Source organism: Diabrotica undecimpunctata, chromosome 7 (genome assembly GCF_040954645.1).
Source record: "Diabrotica undecimpunctata isolate CICGRU chromosome 7, icDiaUnde3, whole genome shotgun sequence".
Taxonomy (NCBI): domain Eukaryota; kingdom Metazoa; phylum Arthropoda; class Insecta; order Coleoptera; family Chrysomelidae; genus Diabrotica; species Diabrotica undecimpunctata.
In genome coordinates this window covers 112,507,063-112,531,416 of record NC_092809.1, presented here as the reverse complement: position 1 = coordinate 112,531,416, position 24,354 = coordinate 112,507,063, and the positions used below count along the sequence as shown (strand labels likewise).

General features: G+C 34.0%; 1 protein-coding gene across 1 annotated transcript in view; it reads right to left on the bottom strand.

The window, feature by feature from the left end:
- LOC140446600 (uncharacterized) overlaps positions 1 to 24,354 on the bottom strand; it is a 204,139-nt gene that overhangs the window by 29,092 nt on the left and 150,693 nt on the right. Inside the window, exons 19-22 of the mRNA XM_072539171.1 lie at positions 20,124 to 20,435; positions 14,969 to 15,152; positions 7,363 to 7,519; positions 934 to 1,015 (exon numbers count right to left, since the gene is read on the bottom strand). Of these exons, the coding sequence (XP_072395272.1) occupies positions 934 to 1,015; positions 7,363 to 7,519; positions 14,969 to 15,152; positions 20,124 to 20,435 (735 nt within the window). The remainder of the gene's footprint in view (positions 1 to 933; positions 1,016 to 7,362; positions 7,520 to 14,968; positions 15,153 to 20,123; positions 20,436 to 24,354) is intronic.

The following is a 24,354-nucleotide window of genomic DNA, read 5'->3' as shown; positions in this document are numbered from 1 at the left end:
ACTTACCATCCTACGACCATCATGCATTTCTAAACAGAAGCGTGATTCATCGCTGAATGCTACATTATGCCATTCTGCCACTCAATGCTACCATTCTCTGCACCAATTCAAACGCTGATGACAGTGGTCCGTCGTCAAAGGAAGCACTTGTCGCGGGCGGAATGAAACCAGTCCAAAGGCTCGAATGCGACGGTATAGTGTACGCATACTAATAGGTCTACCTACTACTCCAATTCATTGGCCACCAATGACGCGTAGTAGTAAAACGGTTTCGCAGAGCCAGTAATCTAAAGCGACTATCTTGACGCTCTGTGGTACACCGCGCTTGACCAGTTGGTCTTCTTCGTGTTCCTCTACCTTCGTTTGTCCATACACGACAGACACCCATAACCGTCATTGCTGTACAATTAACACAACGACCAATTTTGCGATACGACAAACCAATATCTCTATAAATAATTCTACCCCTGTCAAAATCGCTAACACGGTGGTAATTTTGGTACCTTCGAACTCGAGGCATTTTCATACACTGAATACAATTAAACTGAGCAATAATAACTAAAAATTTCTATACGAACCGGTTTTTAAAAATCAGTCTCTTCACAAAAAAAATTTAAAGATAAAACTTTATTTTTACAAAAAGTGGAAAAGATAAAACATTGGTATTGTTATCATAGCATGTTCTAAATATAGTCATTCTGTTGCCAAAAAATTAAGTTCAAGAAATTATTCCTTCTGAGAGTAACACTTCTAATGTCACTGAGTATATATATACCAAATGATTTAACTTCCTTAAAGAATAACAAGGCTTCGAACGTGAAGGCTTTTAATAAACAATTAACTTTTTAATTGCGAGATGACTTAAGTACCCTGACAAAATTAAGGAATATATTTGTAGTATATGATTGGTATTTGCATAAATAAACTACTTACCGTTGTACCAAATATTGTTGTAAAGCATGTTTAAATTTATCGGTTCCTACCGTATTTTCAACCATTCTTATTATGCTTGCACCTGCAATAAGGTTTGAAATGATTACTGTTGAAATAATTATAATAATAATTATTGTACGTTAATTTACTGCTGTACATTTAGAGTTTAGATGGAATGTATGTTTAGAGGAAGCAAATGTGGAAGCGACCACTACCTAGTACAGGCTAAAATAATGCCCATACGACTAGCCAAGAAAAAAGAACACAACGAGGAACAAGAGCAAAAAACAATAGAAACCAAATACAACTTGGATAGCCTCAACCATGAAAGCACAAAGCCACATCGCAGTTGCAAAATCGCAGTCCTTAGCACCATCTTGAGAGTTTACGGGAAACTCATCAAAAAGAGAATGGAAGATGAATTCTGTGATATGGAGCCAGAAGAACAGGCCGGCTTTAGAGCAGGTAGATCAACTATTGATTATATGATTACTGTACCCCAGCTAATCGAAAAAAAAGTAGCACGAAATCAACCAATACGTCTCCTCTACGTGGACCTTAGAAAAGCTTATGATAGTGTGCCACAACAAAAACTCTGGGAAGCTCCCAAGAAAACAAATATTAGTGTAACCTTAATCAAGGCTATTTAAGACCTCTACAAGAACAACACAAGTAAAATAAAGAAAGGCCAGGAGGTATCCAAGGGTTTCACTATCAGCAAACGACTCAAACAAGGACGCTGCGTGTCTCCTACTTTGTTTAAGATCTACTCGGAGCAAGCGATGAAGACCTGGAAAAGAAAATGCAGGAATTCCTCTAAACGACGCAATATTGTATACATTGAGTTTTGCAGACAGCTAGATAGCGATGGCCCAAGACTATGAAGATCTCGAATATATGACCCGTAAAATTATCGAACAATACGAACTATGGAGGCTAGTATTGGAGGAATTCAACAAAATCTAATCTTGAAAGAAATATAGAGAGAAATAAATCACTGTCAAAAATGCAAATATTTAGGCATGCAAATAACCAACGATGGCAAATTAGACGAAGAAATTAAACATAGAAATAACCAGGGAAGACAAGCCATTAGGCAATTAAACAGTGTACTGTGGGACAAAACAATTTCCAAAGAAAACAAACACAAAATCTATAACAGCAATATAAAAAGCATTGTTACATATGAAAGTGAGGTATGGCCACTGAAAGGAAAAAACTTAAAAGCATTAGAAGCAACAGAAATGGACTTCTGAAGAAGAGCGGCTAAAAAATCAAGATTAGACAGAGTTAGAAACGAAACAATATGAGAAATTATGGGTGTTAAGCACAATATAACAGAGGAAATCAAACTAAATCAACTAAGATGGTATGGACAAGTTCAAAGAATGGATGAACACAGAATACCAAAGAAAGTATTGAACTAGACACCGCACAGAAGAAGAAAGCAAGGTAGAACGAGATTAAGTTAGAGAAAAGGAATCGATAAAGACTTAAGGGAGAGGGGAGTCGAAGAAAACCTTTGGAACGACCGAGATAAATAGAGACTGGAAATCAGAAGACGGCGTAAAACGTTATAAACTAATTGATTGATTGGCATTCATGTTGAAGCCGGAATTCGAATTAACGGAGAATGTATCAATAACATCAGATACGCGGATGACACGGTGGTATTCGCTGACAGTTATGAAGCCCTCCAGGAGTTAATGAATAGAATCACAGAAGTGAGTCAGAGATATGGATTATCACTGAACATTAAGAAAACAAAATGTTTGATGGTCTATAAGAAGGAACAGCAAATTGAAAGAATCAGTGTGAATGATTAACCAATAGAAAGAGTAAAATCATACATCTACCTTGATACGAACGTCAATGAAAATGAGGACCATTCCCTAGAAATAAAATGTAGGATGGAGAAAAGAAGAACTGCATTTAAAAAAATGGCTAAGCTATTCAAGTGCCACGATTTATCAGTACCCATAAAAATCAGGTTACTACGATATTTTATCTTTCCTATGCTGTTGTAGGGAGTAGAGTCGTGGACTTTCATAGACGCTACCTGTAAGAAAATTGAGGATCTCGAAATGTGGCTTTATCGTAGAATCCTGAAGATATACTATACCGACCACGTTACTAACCAGGACGTTTTATTAAGAATGCAAAAAGGAAAAGAGTTGTTAACCACAATACAAACAGCCAAAATTGAATACCTCGGTCACATCATGAGGAACAGCGAAAGATATGGGTTTCTGCAATTAATTATTTATTCAACAATACAAATTAATGTAACAACGACAAATCTTTTCAGAGCAGCAGTTTGCAAAATACAGATTGCCATGATGGTCGCCAATATCAGAAACGGATAAGCACTACAAGAAGACAAATAATTTACTACTGATTCTAAAATCAGAAATTTTGTTCCATTATTTCTAAGATACATCTGTGAACCACAATCGTGCCACAATTTGTTTTTTACATTATAGTCCAAGATCCCAGAGCGATCAGACATAACTTATTTTCACACAGATGAAACCTTAGAGTCTGAGTAGCGTCTCGTGTGCTTTGAATACCTGCGTATTTATGAAACTTGCTGAGTGACACCTGGGCAGGTATCAGGTGAGAAAGGTAACTAAAAATAAGAGCTATTTAACTTAAATTTACATAACTGATTTTTATACATATTTTGTAGAATATTATTTTGAAAATACTGTAATAAGTGTCAGACACTTGTCATGGACCAGAACTTTTGTCAGACGCTTTAAAGCTCCACTAAAATTAAATAAACTTTACTTATTTTTACATGTCTGATTTTTAAATATGTTATTAATGGAACTATAATAAAGTTATATTTAATCAGTCAGACAAATTAAAATGACCAAACATCCCTCAAACACAAAAATTAGTTAACCAGAAGTATGAGCGCGAGAGTGCTGTGCGCATGAGCCTCAGAGTAAAAAATTCAAATACATTAAGAATACTTACTGTTTTCGATCCGATTAAATATTTTTGCATCTCTATTTAAAAATCAGACATGTAAAAGTAAGTAAAGTTCATTTAATTTTAGTGGAGCTTTAAAGCGTCTGACAAAAGTTCTGGTCCATGACAAGTGTCTCTGACACTTATTACAGTATTTTCAAAATAATATTCTACAAAATATGTATAAAAATCAGTTATGTAAATTTAAGTTAAATAGCTCTTATTTTTAGTTACCTTTCTCACCTAGTACCTGCCCAGGTGTCACTCAGCAAGTTTCATAAATACGCAGGTATTCAAAGCACACGAGACGCTACTCAGACTCTAAGGTTTCATCTGTGTAAAAATAAGTTATGTCTGACCGCTCTGGGATCTTACTCTATTATGTATGTATGTCAAATTGACCGTGAAAAGTAGGATTAATCCGTTCAGGGAAGTCTTATACTATAAAGAACTTTGACAGTTTTTCATTAACTGTATGTTGAAAACTCCGTATTTTTAAATTCTCAAAGACTTCAAGAAATGACTGTGTGGTCTCAATTTATAAAGATCGGCTCTAGTAGTTTAGTTGGGTTGTCGGGTAATTTAATACCTGACTTTCCTCAGATTTTGGATTTCTACATAATTATCAAAAATGTAATCATCACCAAAGAAAGATCAACAAAAAATTGAGTTTTTAAACCCGGATGAAATTCCAAATGAACTATTAAAACCTAGTAAGAAATTAACTCATTGAATAACGAACATAGTACAAAACTAGAGAGGAAATATCTGCTAAGTACTGTTCTGAAACTGATCACAAAAATCATAACCAACAATATTACTATTAAAATTGAACTAGCGAATCAACAAGATGGCTTGAGGTCTGCAAGTTTCTACAATAATGCGGTCTTGCGTCAACAAATTATGCAAAAATCTAAAAAATACTACATAAATCTACAGAAGCATTTGATTTTGTAGAGGATATAACTTATTAAAACATACCGTTAAATCGTATAAACATATCCAGGCCAGATTTAAACAAACTACTAACTGAGCCTATATTGGTCGAACGTGGCATACATCAGGAAACATACCGTCCTTCTGTTTAACCTTACAAAGACTAGGGTAATCTGTAAAAATCTCATAAGATGCGAACTAATAGTGCCAGTCAAAATAATTTAACCGTCTCCATAGGTCCAATTCCACACTCACAGCATAAAAAAAATTATTTGTAAATAAGTTATTTATTAGGCACTATTAATTTTATATTATTATTATGTACTTTCAATACTTATTTATCTATGCAGATTATATAAAGCTGAAACATGCTTCATTCATCACAATTTGATAGAATTTATATACCAATTTATATGCCTCCAAAACCGAAAAGGGATTTGGCTCTGCCAAATTTTGGACTACAACAATAATAGCTTCGGCTCGACTATGTATTCATTATCATCGTTAGACTATGTAGTTCAGTTTCAACCCTACGTACATCTTAGCCTCCTCAAGAGTTGCTCTTCAGTCGTTCCTATCCATCGTCTTCTTTCGACTTCAACGATATTATCAAGGTAGTTTGTTCCGGGTCTTCCTCTTTTTCTCGTACATTGGGACATGAGTCTATCAAGGAGCGTTTTTATAGCTGAGTCATTTTGTCCCATTCACATTACATCCACCTCAGACATATATTTTACTATATCTGATTCCTGGTGTAGTGGTGTATCATATAGAGTTCGAAATAGTTCGAAATTTTAATAGGTTTTACAATATCTGGTTCCTGGTATATTCTATAAAGTTCGAAACTGTGTAGTCTTCACCACACTCCATTGTCATTCACCGCTCCATAGATTCGCCTTAGTACTTTTCTTTCGAAACATACTAATATATTTTCCTTACTCTTTGTTAGTGTCTACGAGTCTAGAGATCTCTGAACGATATGTTAGGACTGGGCGTATTATAGTTTTGTAGAGTTTTAGTTTTATATTTCTTGATATACGAGTATTTAAGGATTTACGAAGTAGATTGAGCTCAAAATTGCATCTGTTGTCATGCAAATTCAGCGGTTTATTTCTGCTATAGTATTAATTAAAGTTTTAACGCTTCTAGGTACACAAATTTGTTCAATTCTTCGATGACGTCGTTTTCTATAACAAGTTGCCGTCGGATTTGTGGTTGCATTCTTCTTTTAATGTCTTGTTGAGGTTTATTAATAAACCCATTTTTGCAGCCGATTCTTTTAGTGCTAAATACACCTCTGGTACAGCGTTTTTCATTCTCCCAGCAATATTGATATCATCAGCATAGGTAAAGGTTTGCACTGATTTGTAATATATTGAACCGGTGGTTGTGATTTGTGACATACGTAATACTCTATTCAATGTTCAATCTGGCTCTTTTTCTAGAGCCAGATTGAACAGTCTATAAGAGAGAGGGTCTCCTCCCTGAAGCAGCAGGTTATATGTTTTAAAATATTCAGACATTTACTGATTTGGTACTTCTAGCTCTTTTATTGCTTTAAACATTTCTCTTCTATTAGAGAGTCGTAGGCTGCTTTGCAGTCTATAAATATGTGATTAGTATGCCATATTCCAATGTTTTTTCTAAAATTTGTTCCAGGGTTGCAATCTGATGAATTGACAATTTACTGCCTCTGAAACCAGCTTGTTATTTTCCTACTATTCGTTCTGCCTATGGTGCTATACAGTGGCATAGTATTGTGGAAAATTTTTTATATGCTGCATTTAGAAGCGTAATTCCCCTGTGGTTAGAGCATTCAAAGATATCTCCTTTTTTGGGCATGGTGTAAAGTATTCCAATCTTCCCATCATTGGGGAGGAATTTCTGTGTCCATATTTTTTTATGGGCTGCTGTAATAATAATAAAGTATCGTGGCTACCTTCTTCATACACTTTAGCTAGTAGATTATCTATTCCGGGTAATTTGTTTCTGGTCGGTTTTTTAACTTGTCTTTAACTTCAAGAGTTGTTAGATATTCCTCTTACCTCTTGTCTGTTCCGCTTATCTCATCTCTTTCGTTTTCCATGTTTTCTTCTTCTTCCTCTATATTAAGTATCTGGTTTCCACCCATCTAGGGTTTCATGCGGGACGTGGGAAAGACTATTGTCCCATCTTGCGTCCCGCACTTTTCCATCTGTTCCGTCCCGCAGCCATGTTGGGTGTCCCGTTAAGCTAACTTAAATGATCTTTTCTAAATAAGTAAATATATTTTTAAAATATTGGTATAAAGTCAAATTTAATATTTTTCTTCTCAGCATATTTTGTGTTTAAAAATTGTCATTAGCAATTAAACATCAATATTATATTATTAGTCCTAAATCAGATACTAAATTTTTAATTTAGTAAGTGAGGTTAAGTCACAGAATATCCTAATTAAAATTATTTTCACCAGGTAGTTTGTTAAGTTTTGTGTCCAACAATATAAAATATTTCTTATAAATATCTTGTTTAACTTACCTTTAACATAACTTAAATGACTAATTTTTATGTCAGTAGGAGTTAGTACTTTAGAGCTAAGTGCTTTAGAAGATAGATATCCATCCAAAAGTAAAGCTGAAAATTGAGCTTCAACAATAAACTGTTTGTTGAGTTCAAATTCTGTAAGTTCTGGAATCTACAAATAATATATATATATACAAGTTTGTCAATACAGAGTGCACATTAATGTTACACTTGGCGGCGAGAGTGTTAAGCAATGAAATAAATGAAAAGACACGCAAAGGACTGTACACTTGGACTCCACAAAAAACACATTAAAAAATTTGGTTATGGTACGGGTGTCAGAACCAAATCATTTGTACTGGAGTAAAAGCAGCAGATAGAGAGCAAAATCGAATGCCAACCCTTTAAATGACTTTTCAATGATGACAATTGACATATGTCATAAGAAAATTCAAATTTTTTTATCAAAAAATTGTTGAAATGAAAAATATAGTGAACGAAGACATGTATGGAAGACTCCAAAATTGTGTTTTTCTTTTAATAAAAATTGCTTTTCATAGCATTATAATCGTTGGTAAATTTTTAACATATTCATTATAATGCTACGAGAAGCAATTTTTATAAAAAAACTAAATTTTGGAGAGTCTTTGATACTTGTCTCATTTCATTATGTTTTTCAATTCACTAATTTTTCGATAATTAAAAAAATCTTAATTTTCTAATGACATATGACACGTCATTTTTTTCATTGTATAAAAAAGATTAGAAAAAATAGAACCAGCAATTTTTTACTTTTCACATGATCTCTCCTAGTAGGATACTTTATATTTGACTTAAGTGAATCATTGTTAGATTAAAATTAGTTCTTTTTTTTAAGCGCTCAGTTTTCGGCTTTTGTACACTTCAAAAATACATCCCCTTTTCCAACTTTGGACTAAATAATATGTAAAAATAATCATTGTATTTATGACAATATTTTGTTATAAAAACGAGAAGTACCATATAAATTTAAACAGATGATTCAATATTATTACTAAACGGATGAGAGTTGTTAATTTACATCTGCTTAGAGCCTTGGGGAGCCTGTAATTCCTAGAGAGCGTGACCCCAGGTGAGGGATAGGAGAATTCCCGACATAGTTTAGCGGCGGATAGGAGGTAAATATAATTCCTGTCGTAGTCCAACAGGTACTTGTCAACCGCCTGGCCTGCGGGACAAGTTAAGGCTAAAACCCCCTTATGAAATACCGAATATCCGAAATTAATTACCACAGGTGAGTAGAGACAGTGTCTCAAAATATGGTACTGAGACTTCAGGTCGTCTTATGGATTCTAAGGATGACAGAAATTCGATTAGAAATAACAGAAACAGACACAAAAAAAACATCCACAAAAACATCACACAACTGAATGGTTCATAGCTATATTCAACATATGCACACTAAGTTTAGAAGAAAAGCTACTAGAATTAGAAAAAGTAATTAGTAGTAGGCGGCGCAGGCTTACTCATTAATAAATAAGTAACATCCAATATCACACAGTATAAGGCTATATTAAAAAGAGTCATATCAATAGACATCCAGATTAACCAACGTTATACATTTAGAAGAAAGCATTCGCGGTTTAACCCCACGCTGGGATGTATAGGCATTATATATATATATATATATATATATATATATATATATATATATATATATATATATATATATATACATTTAGAATTATTCAGACCTATGTCCCGACATCAGATCAGGAAGATGAGGAAGTAGAGCAATTCTCTACGAAGAAATTATTAAAACAATGATGACAAACAAAGCAAGAGATATAATCTGAATGGGCGATTTCAATGCAAAAATAGGGAAAGAAGAAAACCAGAATGAAGTGGGAACTCAAAAACCAGAGGGAACTAGGGAGGTACTTTTTGCGCTAAATATCCTATTACAAATATATATATATATATATATATATATATATATATATATATATATATATATATATATAAACACACCGGTATATTAGGCGCCACGCCCTTCCGGTAAAGATCTATGGAGGAGTATCACCGAGCCGCAAGCCGTTATCTCTTGCCGTACTGCACCACCATATCCCGATCAAACGCCAGCATATTCTAGTCTAAGCCGCAGATTCGTTTTAGAATTTTAAACTGCTGCGTTAGACTTGTTTATTTTTCTGAACACCGAGCCAGGGCTTAACGCACTTACTCTTAACCATTCGACAGTGAAGCGAATGAGAGACGGCCGCCTGACCCGCTTGGCTATCTGACCGACAGTTATTACATTACAAATTATATATTATTATAGGTTATATAACCTATTACAAAAATGCCGTGATCAAATAAAAGATGTATTTGCATGTTTCATAAACTTCGAAATGGCATTCGGGAAATCGATATAGAATATTACAACTGATCCTCAAAGACAAAATAGAAGCCCGTAGAGGTGTAGGAATAAAACAGGTTACTTGGTTAAAAAAAATTCGTGAATGGACTCAGATATCAAATACAGGATCATTATTCCATGTGGCAGAAGATCGAAGAGCCTTCGCAATGGTGATCAACAACGCCGGATATGATACGTGAAGAAGAAGACATGAAATACACTTATATTATAAGATGAGCAGTGCGGCAAGAGATGGGAGCTTGGGACTCGGTATTAATCACCCATAGATTCTTACCTGACGAGCATGTACCCTTAATAGGAATATGGAATATTGTTATTGATGCTATTAGCATATAGGCTAATATTTCCGACAAATAATCATTTTATGGTTCGTAAATAAGTCATCCATAATATTCCTTTTCATATTGCAAACTTATGCAAAAACATGTCGATTTTTTGCTTATAGACAATTAGAATAACTTTTTAACCACTTGTTGCCTACAGGAAAATTATTTTTTCATATTTAAAAAGTTTGTACTTTTTCACAAATTTAAAATAGAAAAAATTGTCCTAGTACAATTTGGGATGACGTTTGTCTCTTTTTTTTTAATAGTTGACATCAGCTTTGTTTATAATAATTAAGAGATCTAATAAGCATCATTTGAAAAAACATTCTTTAAAATTTTAACGTGCCAAATTCAAAAAAGATTGCTTTTCAACGAAATCGTCCACAAGCTTCAAAATGTGGTCCTCAAAATCGATCGGCTTTGAAACTCACGGGAGCGATGGAGGAGGAAGGAGTTGTTAACTGTGTCTCTAGTTTTTGTTTATGAATTTCAATATTTCTTTTTTATTTTGTATGTAATTTTGGCGTACATTATAAATATGCTTTATTTAAATAAATAAATTGTTAAATAAACCATCTAATTTCTTTAAACCCTTTTTTTAGTAATATTTGAGATAATTTTTATTGTAAATCTTAAATATTTATGATTAACCCATACTTTTTCAATAAACTTCGTAAATAATGTAAAAAAAAACAAATTATCCTATTCAATTATTTCTAAAAATAAGATTGGTTTATACAAAGTATCCAGAAACTCTCCTGATAAACGAAGACCGGAGATTCTTCAGATAATTTTAAGAATATTTAACCCAATTTATCTAGTTCGAAAATGCTCTCTAAGGCTCTTTGAAGATGACTGCTTGCAATTAGTTTTTTTTAAATACCTCCAGAACGCTTCTGTGTTAAAAAACGAAAACTGGTAAGATTAATTATCCACCAGAGTTGAATCGATTCCGTTAATTGCTAATTTCTAGTAATAGGCGTCCGTTTTGGGTAGGCCAATGGTTATTTTAACGCATAACTTTTTTGTTTTTAACTTTTAAGCATTTGTGATACTAGATTATTAGATTTTCAGGTATTCTAGTACTAAAAGGTACTCTTATTTTAAGTCGGTACGATACACGGTTTTCGAGAAAAATCGATTTGAAACTTTTTTCGTTTTTTCATCATGGAAGTTAAATTAATATTTTTTGCATTAGTTGGCTTTGAAATGTCAACAAAAGTATAACCTAAGTTTTTGTGACAAATTGTTGTCAGTTCGTGAAGTTTCTTTTTTAGTTTTTACTTTCTGGCATTCAAACACAAAAATTTCAATTCAACAAAGATGGTTTTTACTAATGATGAATACGCTGATATGCATTTAGTTTATTGCAAAATGGTTTATTGCAAACGTCTGGATAGGAGTAGTTGACGATTATCTACTAGGACCCGTGAAATTGCCTGCTTGTTTAAATGATGCTGAATATTTATATTTATTGCAAAATATTTTAGCTGATTTGTTAAAAGATGTGCCTTCAAATATTCGGCAAAACTTATGGTTTCTACATGACGGCTGTCTGACCAACTTTAGCAGGAATGTACGAGAATTTCTCGATAATAACTACGAAAGCCACTGGATTAAGGAGCGGTCCAGTTGCTTGGCCAGCAAAGTCACCGGATTTGAATCCTTGCGATTATTGTATTTGAGAATATATAAACGAGACTAACGGTCATGACATCGAGCATCTTTTGTTACTATCTACCTTTGATACTTGTTCTCATCGTAATAAATACTTAGTTTTTAAAAACCTTTAAATACAATTTTAATTAAAACTGATTTTGTGCTTCATTTCTCAAACTTTTTTACGAATTGTGTGCAGCATTTGTTGAAGCAAAAGGTAATTTATAAAATTAATTAAGGTACCTATTAATTTACCTTTCATGACGAAAAAACGAAAAATTTTGAAACCGATTTTTCTAGGAAACGGTATATTCTATGGACTTAAAATAAGGGTATTAGTAAAGTAAGGGTATTTTAGTACTAGAATACCATATATATATATATATATATATATATATATATATATATATAAGCGAGGAGAGCCTACATCCTACAGCCTCTGTCGCTTCTCGCATTTCGACCGCCATCGTTTTCTGTCCATCCATTCGTCTTCTTTGATGGCCCTATCTCTCATTATGTGCTGTATATTTTCTTTACAGGCACCTTCTTCTTCTTTGTTGTGGTATGTAATTTAAAGCTTTCTTTGGCCATCTATCTTCATTCATTCGTTTCACGTGACCATACCACACTAGTTGTCTCGTGTCAATTCTGTCTACACTGGAATATACAGTATTTGTCCTCTTTCTAATATCTTCATTCCTGATATAGTCTTTTTTGGATACACCACAAAAGTTTCTACTACTTCTATTCTTTTTCTATCTTTTTTCGTGATCTGCCAAACTTCTGCCCCATAAGTCATAATAGGCTTTACCAAGGTTCGATAGATTGTCAATTTCGTTTTTTGTCTAATATCATTAGACCATAGCAGAGAGTTTAGAATGTTTACCGCTTTTTTTCCCTGCTGCGTTCTATTTTCGATATCTCTTTTGGTAGTGCCTTCTTTAGATATTATAGATCCGAGATATTTATATTCATTACATGTTTTTGTGTTTTTAATTTCTAACTCTGGATCTTCTTCATCATCTCCTATTTTAAGACACTCTGTCTTTGACATATTAATATTGAGGCCCCATTTTTCATATTGTTTCTTTAGTTTTCTAAACATGTCTATGTTTTCCTCATCATTCGCTACGACTACCTGATCATCTGTGAAAAATAAAGTTGTTATGACATTTACCATCGCCTATGTCTATTCCCATTCCGGATACTTGTTTCCTCCACTGCTCTAGCGATGATTGAATATATATTTTAAATAAGGTCGGAGATAGAAAACATCCTTGTTTAACAACACTTCTTGCATGTTTGTATATATTTGCGATAGCATCCACATACTCTCTATTGAGACCTACTTTCGTCAATGTTTGAAACAGTTTTTTCAAAGGTACCGTATCGTATGCCTTCTCTAAATCTACAAACAATAGGTGAGTAGATAGATTCCTTGCCTTCCGTTTTTCGATTACCTGCTTCTTCTTCGCTTGCCATATCAGAATTATACGACGTTGGCGATCACCATTGCGAAGGCTTCTCTATCTTCTGCAATATGGAATAATTGTCCTGCATTTGTTATCTGTGTCCATTCACGAATGTTTTTTAACCAAGAAACTTGTTTTCTTCCTACACTTCTACGGCTCTCTATTTTACCTTTAAGGATCAGTTGTAATATTTTATATCGACTTCCCCTTACTATATGTCCCAGATAAGACATTTTTCGATGTTTAACGGTCTTTAGCAGTTCTCTATCTTTGTTGACGCTCCTTAGTACTTCTGCTATTCTACGTTTACCTGCTACAGAACGAATATACCATCATATACTAGAATACCTAAAAATTTAATAATCACTATAGTAATCACAATCATAATATCACTAATGCTTAAAAGTTAAAGACAAAAAGTTATACGTTAAAATAACCGTTGACCTACCCAAAACGGACCCCTATGAACGGTACTTGAAATTCGCAATTATTGGAATCTATTTAACTCTGAAGGATAAACAATCGTACCAGTTTTCGTTTTTCTAAATAGAAGGGTTCTGGAGGTATTCGAAAAAAACTACTTACAAGACGCCGTCTTCAAAGAGCTCTAGCTCCCTTAGGAAACATTTTCAGACTAGGTGAATTAAGTTAAATCTTCTTGAAATTATCTGAGGAATCTCCGGTTTTAGTTTGTCAGGAGACTTTCTGTACACTCTGTACATTGCTTTGGAAAAAAATCTCAAATGAACTATGGTTTATTTCTTGGTAAACATGCTATTAGATTAATGAAAAAGTTACAAAATTATTTGCAGAAAACAAGAGATACAGTTAACAGTTCCTTCCCCTCGATCGTTCCCGCGAGTTTCAAATCCGACCGATTTTAAGGCTTTGTGGACGATTACATTTAGAGGCAACCGTTATATTTCCTTATTACTATATTATATTCTAATGAACTAAAAACAAATTAATAATAAAAAAAACAATACTCAAAAATTTTCTGCAAATTATTTAGTTTTTTTTAGTAACTTTAGTTTTTCATTCATCTAATAGCATGTTTAGCAAGAAATAAAACAAACAATTTTTTTTAACAAATTGTAGTAATCAATTTTTTCGGCCCGTACAATTTTTCTTTGAATTAATTGGATCATTTTGAACAAAATAGGCTTCTTGTAATTTTTCTGTAAACTTGATCGTTTTCGAGTTATAAACAATTTAAAACTCAAAAAAAAGCAAAATGACGATTTTTAAGGCTTAAAAACACAACTAAAAAGTATTATTTTTTTCTCCAAGAACCAAGACTTCAATTCTCCAAGGATCCAAATTCAAGATCAAACCTTGTTCCATCATTTTCCGATAAGTATTTTGGTTTTTTTTTCATTTTAAAACATTGCTTTTTAATCGGAAAGTAGCGGCTTTTGTCAGGACGGCCGCTCGGGCTGCGATCTGTATAAGAAAGAGAAACAAGATCTGTTTGAAATCTCATTGTACAAATGAACGCCAACCCTTCCATACGCGCTTCATTATCAATAAAAAAAACAATGTTTTAAAACGAAATAAGCCCATAATTTTCATCGGGAGCTGATACAAGAAGGCTTGAACTGTAATTTGGGCACTTGATGATTCTAAAAATATTATTTTTTACTTGTGTTTTTAAAACTTATAACAAATATTTTTTGTTCATAATGATCCAAAAATCATGAACTCATGAAAGTGATTATGCAAAAAAATCTCTAAATATACTTTACCTCATTTAAAATAAAATATTGGAAGTAAGTAGCTAAACCTTCGTTTAAGAATATAGTATCCCACCATTTTGTTGTAACGTAATTTCCAAACCACATGTGAGCAAATTCATGAGCTATCAAAGTGAGTTTTGCCAGCTTGTTTTTGATTTTAATATCATATGGGCTAGATAGAAGTGTTGATTCGCTGAAAAATATAGAGCCATTAAAAAAATCGGGCGTTGTAGTCACCAAATTTCACATCGTCACATTTTTTTTTTGATAGAGTAGGTAACCAAATTTTGCTGAATATAATGATATTTATGACTTGACATTTTCAATAAATAAGTTTTAGTGTTCAAGTTTAATGTTCAAGTTTAATGTAATGTTCACGTTTAATGTTTTAATGTTCTAAAAACAAGAACAATAACTTTATATATAACATTACAATGAGATATACAGAGAAGGATCAAAGAAGCCAAACAGAAAGAACTGGAGAAAAAATGCAAAGAAATCGAAATTCTACAAAGTAAATTCGACGATTTCAACGTGCATAAAAAGGTAAGAGAAATTACAGGCAAATGTAAAAACACAAGAGTAAGTAAACTTGTTAATGACAACGGAGGGGTAATCGTGGACAAAGAGAGTATTGATAATACCTGGAAAAATTACATACAAAATTTATTTTTGGATGAGAGGGAGAACCAGTCCCCAATACCTACGGAAACATGATCCCCTATAATAGTGGCAGAAATAAGAGCAGCCATAATATCACTCCAGGGAGAGCTCCAGGACCAAACAGAGTAAAGTCTGAATTTCTTAAACTTCTCGATAATGAATCTTTAAGAACACTATGTACAATCTTCAATAATATCTATGACACAGGCAATATTCCAAAAGATTGGCTAGTTTCAGAATTTATTACGTTACTAAAGAAATAGCGAGCGAGAAAGTGCGGAGAATATAGGCTAATAAGGAGCCGTAAACTAAAACTTCTTAGAATTATACATCGCAGAATATACAAGATATGCGAAGGGAGAATACAAGACACACAGTTTGGACTTATGAAAGGCGTAGGTACGAGAGATGTACTATTTAGTTTACAGGTATTATTCCAAAGATTCAGAGATATGACGTGCCATATCTATACCTGCTTTGTGAACTACCAAAAAGAATTTGACACAGTTCAACAACGAAATATAGATGATGAACGAATGGATGATAAAGACCGGCGTATAAAAAATATATTACCATTAATATATTTTGTATACCGGCGTATACCAAATTTTTACTGGAACCAATCAGCCACAATAAGAACAAATCCTGGAGATGAACCGACGGAGGCGATCCAGATTCTGTGAGGCGTTAGACAAGGATGTATACTTGCACCTATATTATTCAACCTATATTCAGAGGAAATATTTAGTGAAGCCTTGGAAAATGGCGAACTTTTTCCTTTTAAACCTTTTAAATGGAGAACATCTAAACAACATCCGCTATGCAGATGACACCGTTATTTTTGCAGATAATTTAAACAGTTTACAGCAACTATTAAACAAAGTAAATGAAGTAAGCGAAAGATGTGGAATACAAGTAAACATATCCAAAAAATAATTTATGGTCATCAGCAAAAATAATTAGAGGCGTCCAACTGCTTATCAAGAATACACCAGTAGACTGAGTAAAACAGTTTACCTATCCTGGAACAATAGTAAACGAACAATGGGATCATTCACAAGAAGTAAAATGTAGAATAGAGAAGGCTAGGAGTGCATTCGACAACATGGCCAAACTCTTTAAAAGCCACAACCTTTATGTGGAGATAAAAGTAAGGCTCCTACGATCTTCTCGATATTATACTGCGGAGTTAAATCCTGGACACTCACGGAAGCGATGGAGAAAAAATTTTAAGCCTTCGAGATGTGGCTATACAGAAGAATCCTAAGGATATCATGGACGGACAAGATAACCAACGAGACTGTACTACGAAGAATGGAGAAAGAAAGATAAGCGATGTACACGATTAAAAGGAGAAAGTTAGAATATCTCGGACACATAATAAGAAACGGCACTAAATACAGATTACTGAAAATATTCCTTCAAGGCAAAGTTTTCGGAAAGCGAGGAATTGGGAAAAGAAGAATATCATGGTTAAAAAATGTGAGGAAATGGTTCCACAACAACAACTAATCTATGTAAAGCATCGGTTAATAAAATATTTATAGCCAGAATGATCGCCAATATTCGAAACGAATAGGCACCAAAAGAAAAAGAATTCAAGAGTTCAAAATGTTCAAGTTTGGTCACAGAGATATTTATTTAAAAACAGTTTTTAGAAAAAAGATTCCGAAACTGTTTTCTTTATGCCATGTCTAAGTTACATATGCATTCATATGGAATTAGGCTACAATTGATTGTAATGAAAATCACATTTTCAACTAACTAGTGTTTGACGTTTCGATTTCCACTCCGGATATCCGGAAATTTGTAAACCAACACTCTGATGTAAATTTTGTCAGTTTCCATTTTTCTGGTATTTTTATTTCATTCTAACAGCGTATTCATAGGCTAAACTTCTAGTTAATTTGGGTGTAAGACCATAGCACATTGACGAACATTCAAGCAAATAATTTTCTAATTGAGTTTTTATCTCATTTGTGAAAATTTGTGATTTATGAAAATCTGATTTAAAGTTCATTTGTTCCATTCCAATTAATTTTGTGTTCTTGACGTAATTTGCTAAGTGGCTTTTGGTCACCCCATAGTGCTTAGCGCTCTTCCGGATACCCAAGTTATTTTTTATTACAGCCTCGACTTCTTGTTTCATAATTAAGGGGTTAAAATGTCTATTAGTCTTTTTGTTGTAAATGTTTGGCATTTTTAACAGACTATCCTACAAAATAAAAAGCCATATTTATTATTTCATAGGGAGACAATGGGCGGAGTTAGGTTGGAGGTTAGATTTAGAGCGGTGGTCTTTTGGCCTATTCCACTGCGACCTTTTCAGATCTATTGTGGTCCTCTGGTCCTAGATAACATTCTCTAGCTTGATCATTTTTATAAAGTCTAGTAGCTTCGAGACTGTGCCTTCTTTGTAGCTATTTGCCGGTGGATTTTCTTCTCTTAATGCAAAGAACCGCACATTTGCCAGACTGTCAAACTGACATAAAATGTGCTCTGCAGTTTCTTCTTCAAGGTGACAGAATCTGCACAGGTCATCATCTGATAATCCCATCAGCTTCAAGTGCCTATTCAGTTTACAGTGCCCTGTTAGAAGACCTACTATGGCTTTGACTGTTTTCCTGTCGTTGCTTATTAGGTCTGCCGTAAATTTTGGCAAATGTTCTGTAATGAACTGTTTCGCCTGTCTTTGTTCTGGTGAATTCCTCCATTATTCTAGAGATTTGTGAGCTACCCACTTCCTTGTAGCCGTTCTTGTTACTGACTTTGCAACGCCGCAGAAGGGTTCCGGTCCAATGAATGGCATTGATGAGCCTTGTTTGGCCATTTCATCTGGTTTTTCATTGTCCTTATGACACTCGCGCCGCGGTACCCAGGCTACCGTAACCTTGCTACGGTCTCCTAGTTTATTTAGGGCATACACGGAATCCCATACTAGCTTAGAATTGACCTCTACAGAATTGAGTGCCTTAAGCGCTGCCTGACTACCTGTGAAGATGGCAACTGAACAGAACGTTCTTTCCTGCCTTTCTATTTTTTCCACGCAGTGATGGATTGCCGTTAGTTCCGCCTGGAAAATTGTTGCATCCTTAGATAGACTTATCGGGAAATGCATCCCTTGATTTATCTCTACTATGCCGGCTCCCACACTCTCCGATGTTTTTGAGCCATCCGTGTACCAGGTAGCAGCAGATTGTATGGGTACACCTTTATTTTAGTCTTCCCTGCCTGGTATCTTAATTGTGAACCTATTGTTAAAGCCATATCTCGTAGCTGTTGCATGGATAGGTTTCCCCAACACAATATCGGCTTTTAGCTCCTCGATTAGCTTCCGGTTGTCAGTACCATGCATCTGGCTTATATGTCGCTGACTATGAATTAATATGTGCATCACTGATCTGGCTTCGCCATGTATAAAGATATGAAGTGGTGGTTGATTCAGCAGGACTTCCAACGATGCAGTAGGAGTTGCTTTTATGGCCCCCGTAATACACAGGCATGCTTGCCTTTGTATATTACCTAACAGCCTTATTGCTCCCATTTGCTGCGTCTTTGTCCACCACGTCACCGAGTCATAGGTTATCATGGGTCTAATAACCCTTGTGTATAACCATACAGTCATTTTGGGGTTAAGTCCCCAATTCTTACAGCACATTCTTCTACATCTGCCCAGGGACATAGTAGCTTTCTGTGTGGTTTTCAGAATGTGAGTATTGCATGTAAGCCTATGATCAAAATATACCCCAAGGTATTTTGTTTCTTTGGCAAATGAAATCTTTGTTCTTCCCAGCACCGGTGGTTTTAGGCCTTGTAGTGCTGTTTTTTTGGTGAAGTTGACGATTTGTGTTTTCTGAGCATTGACTATCAGTCGCTCTTGTTTACACCAGTCGTCAACTATATTTAGGGCTGCTTGCATTCTCTCAGACACCACCTGAGCAAACCTGCCCCTGACAACGATCGCTATATCGTCAGCATATCCTGGACAATAAAAGCCTTTTGTGGACAGATTTCTGAGGAGATCATCTACCAAGGTTGCCAAAGAACAGAGTTAGGAGGCTATGAACATCTGTCCATTCTTTACTCTGTATACACAAGAAACATTTTTTCGCCATGGAATGAAATTTGTTCAGAAATAGACGATTATTAAGATATAACCTCAAACTATATGTGTTTATCAAATTCTCGCCAAAATACAAGATTATAAATACTTTTCATATTGGAAGCATAGCTTACATAATATACCATCTGAAATTACATAGTACTTACCAAAAATACAAAATATTCAATATTTTTAACACTATGTTTTTACTACACTCGGTACACACAAAACCTTATTTAAAACGATTTACATTGTAACATGTTACATTTACATATTAACAACCACTATCAAAAAATTTCAAATTCTGGCGTAAGAGAGTTAAAAATACGTAGCAATGTAATTTACTTTTTATTACCTTTTATTATGCTTATTTAAACAATTTACAAAATGAGTACTTACAGGTACATTACATTTCCCCAATTTTCCATTCCACCAAAATCGAAAGATATCAAACCATATTGACTAATTTTTTTAATACCCAATGTATCATACGGAAGTTTTGTCCATATTCCCAATGCATTTAATATTTTAACTCCGTATTCTAACGCGAAATCTCTTTTAGAAGCCGAATCTCGTCTTGTACAAACTTCATGTCTAATGCCATTGCTCGTGGTACTGGAACAGTTGTATTTTGATATCGTAAACGCCAATAAATAAGTGGACATTACAGGCGAGTCTTCAAAAATAGTTGTGGCGGTACCAGTTTCATGACTAAAATTATATAAATGCATTTTATTAACGAAACTATAAAGAATTACTACATGGTGATTAACTTTTGTGACAAAATCTTATGTTATGTTGTAGCATGCAGACAATTCCTTAAAACTATTTTATATTCAACGCACAAAATTTTCTAGTATGCTCCTGCTTAGTATAAAATATTGTCGAGTCTTTATGTTTATTTTCTAAATTCCAGTTACCACTGGAAGTTAAAGTCATTCATATATTACGTCTTAGTTCTACAATTCCAAAATCAAACTGGAAGTGATTCAAGGTTATTTTACGATAATTTTAAGCGTCTAACCAGAATTTTTAGCTTGTTCCGTGGTATGGATGGGTTAGCGTGGGACGCGAGGGGAAATGCCGGTGCGAGACAGATCGGTCGAGGGGAATTGAAGTCAGGTTTGAAGAGATGGGTGGTTGAGACAGACGTCGTTATGTAGTTACCAGAAGCCGGCAAAATCTGTTGAAAATAGTAAAATTTACTCTATGTAATATGTCAGTTTAGAAAGAGTAATCACTATTTTTCTAAGTATCTAAGAGATTTGTGTCGTGTACAACAAATTTGAAATATAACCAAGATGGTTCCAGTTTTGTGAGAAGCCGAGTCCAAGCTGTGTTCCAATACCTCAACTTTCAGCCTCAGACTTGTATTCGTCCTAAGCAGCCATTTCAGGATACTTTTTTCATAGTATGGAGATGAATTGAGAATTTGAGTTCCAGTTCCTACCTCCAGAAATTTAAAGTAAAGTGTAACTTAGTGAAATCAAGGTAACTTTTTTTTGTTTTAAACTTTTAAAGGAAGAATTAACATTTCAAATAATAATTTGCTTTCATAATTTAAAAAAAGAAATTGTAATAATTAAAATTATATGTCTTAGGGTGTGGCCATTGCTGTCATTTTATTTGTTCTCCCTTGTAAAATTTTATGTCGACATATGACAGCTAGCTTTATTATTTTTGACATTGGTTCGTTTTGTTTTTAAAAGAAGGTTAACCTCTCTACATAATTTCATTTAAAAAGATAATTTTTGTTTGTAATAATTTATTTCTGCCACAGTTTATAGCCCACTAACGATTTTTTTGTAAGTTTTGTAGCATCTCCTACTTGTAAACAGAGTTTGTAAACAGAAATGCATGTAAGTTTTTCTTTGTTATTTTTAGATTTACTTTTGTGACTATAAATATAGTGTTTATGTATTGTCTGATTTTGTAACTGTTTGAAGTGAGACAACAATAAATGTTTAATTTATTTCTCTAAACCATTTTGTTTATTTCCTATTTTAGAAAAACTCTTTTTGTGTTTCTTTTCTAGGAAGGAAGAGCCTTTTTCTTCATCCAGCAGGAGGATCCTTCGAAGAGGCGTCCATTTTAAATAGCTAGAGGTCCTTCTGGTTGTGTTTGCCCATTTTTCCAGGAGATTCATGTAAGTACGTTTTTGTAGTTGCCAACCCCTTGCCATTCAACTTATCCACGACGCCAGCTCTCCAAATAAACGCTGAGTGCCGTTCGCATAAGTTTCGATTTATTTTGCTTGCCCTATCTCTACCCCAGTAATTTCTATCCCAAATTTTCAACCCCCTATAATAATACCCTATGTGGTAGGCAAAATATTTCGTTACGATGTGGATATAAAAGATGTGAAGAGATTAGCAGAGAATAGTTTGGTTTAAGAGTGGATTGGGAACTATTTTACGTCGCCCTTCTGGTACGAGAGTACTACGATCAAAATTGACAATGGTCTGCTTTTACACTAACTATTGTTCTTTTGAGCCTTCTTTCTGTATCTTTGTTATCAAGAGTTGAATGTTAATGTTTGCTGGTACATTTGGCTATTATTTGTTCCACTGTGTCTATTTTCAGATCACTGTGAATGCAGCTGTTTCTTACATATCATGGAGCATCACCGCTGCTACTTATTACCCTATTCTGAAACCTCTGTATTACTTCAATGTTGTTTCTACTGGCACATCCCCAGATACGTACGTCTTATATCCATACTGATCTTAGTAGATCTTAGTATTTGTTTGTAAATCAGTAGTTTGTTATAAATGGAAAGTTTAGAATTTCTTCCAAGCATGCAGTTTAAGCATTATGATTGCAATAATTGAGAGCATTGTTTCGGTAATAAAAAGTAGCTACTTTCGGGGACAAATTTTTTCACTTTCGGGAAGATTTTGGGTAGCTAGGTAACGGCTTTGACAATAATATCAACTTTGTATTTTATTATGACAACGGTTGTCATTTAAATGACAAAATAAAGCGGTATGAATTGGTCTACGATTTATTTCAAAAATGGAGCGATGATAAAAATGTACATATTATACATGAAGAAGTCATTCTTGCATATCTAAAAGAAAAATCTAATATCTTGAAGCCATCAAGCCTTTAGAGCAATTACTCGATGTTTAAGTCCACACTTAACATTAAAAATAATATACATATAAGCCGCTATCCAAAAGTTATTGCTTTCCTTAAAAGAAAATCCATCTGCTACAAACCAAAAAAATCGAAAGTATTGAATAAAGAAGAAATAGATAAATTTTTATCAGAAGCTGAAGGTAAGATCTACTTAATGACAAAGGTAATATAATTAAATCTAATTTCTCTTTTTTTATTATTTTTTTTGTAAATTTTGGGTTGCATTAATAATTGGTTTAGCAGGAGCTTGTCGTCGTGAGAAGCTTTGCAAAATGAGTTTAGATGATATAGAAGATAAGACAACCATGTTAGTGATTAAAATTCTTAATTCTAAAACGAACATGGACAGAACCTATGTGGTTATTGGAGAAAATAACATTTCTTTATACAGAAAATATTTGTCATTACGTCAAGCAAATACCGCATCGTAGATTATTTATATATTACAAAAAAATGGAAGGTGTACTATACAACCTATTGGTATTCACACTTTTGGAAAAATCGCCTGCACTATTGTTGAATTTTTTAAATTACCGCATCCCAAAGAATACACCGGGCACTGTCTACGAAGGAGCTCCGCCACTTTACTGGCTGATAGTGGTGGTACTATAACCAACTTAAAAGATACGGATGATGGAAATAAAGTAATATAGCAGAGGGATACGTAGGAAATTTTCTTTAAGAAATAAAAGTACTGACACGTCTAACACTTATTTTAATACTGCCACTTCTGTTAATATTCCTAACAATATCAATGTAAATAATTGTTATAACTGTGTTATTAATATTCATAAGTAGATTTTTCTAATGTTGAATTCACGAGAGTAACTTTAAAGTGTTTAATAAAAGTTCATAAGTAAAGTTTATCCATATATTCTTTTTAACATACAAAGCGGCTGCAGAAAAAATATTGTACGTAACACGATCCAAAAGTAATTTTACGAGACTCGCAGGATTCCAGACCTGCAAGCGAAGAGCAGGACTCGCAGGATTCCAAGAACATGTTGCAAGCGAAGAAAATGTTGACCGCCTCAAGTTAAGAATGAACAATATTCATGAACTTGCCCGACAACACATCCAGTTAGTCAATGACATAATGAAAGATCAATATGATTGTCGATGCAAGAATGGAAGCTTTGAAGTAGGTGATCTTGTTTGGCTTTACAATCCACAACGTCGTCGAGGCTTGTCTCCTAAACTGCAAAGACAATGGAAAGATCCGTATGAAGTTAAAAAGAGAATAAATGACGTAATGTACCGAATTAAGAAGTTGCTTAAACGAAACAGGAGCACGAACCCTTCAACATGAGATTCAAGATGACTGGAAACCAAGCTTTAATGAATTTATGTCAAATTACGCAGAGAGAAAGAGTGCTAGATTCGGCGTGACCACAAAAGTTCAGCAGAATCTTTTCGATGTTCCGCATAACGTCTCTCTAGCCCACTGTGTTGCCTAAGATCTTGAGATGACTAGATGAATCTCGTCCGT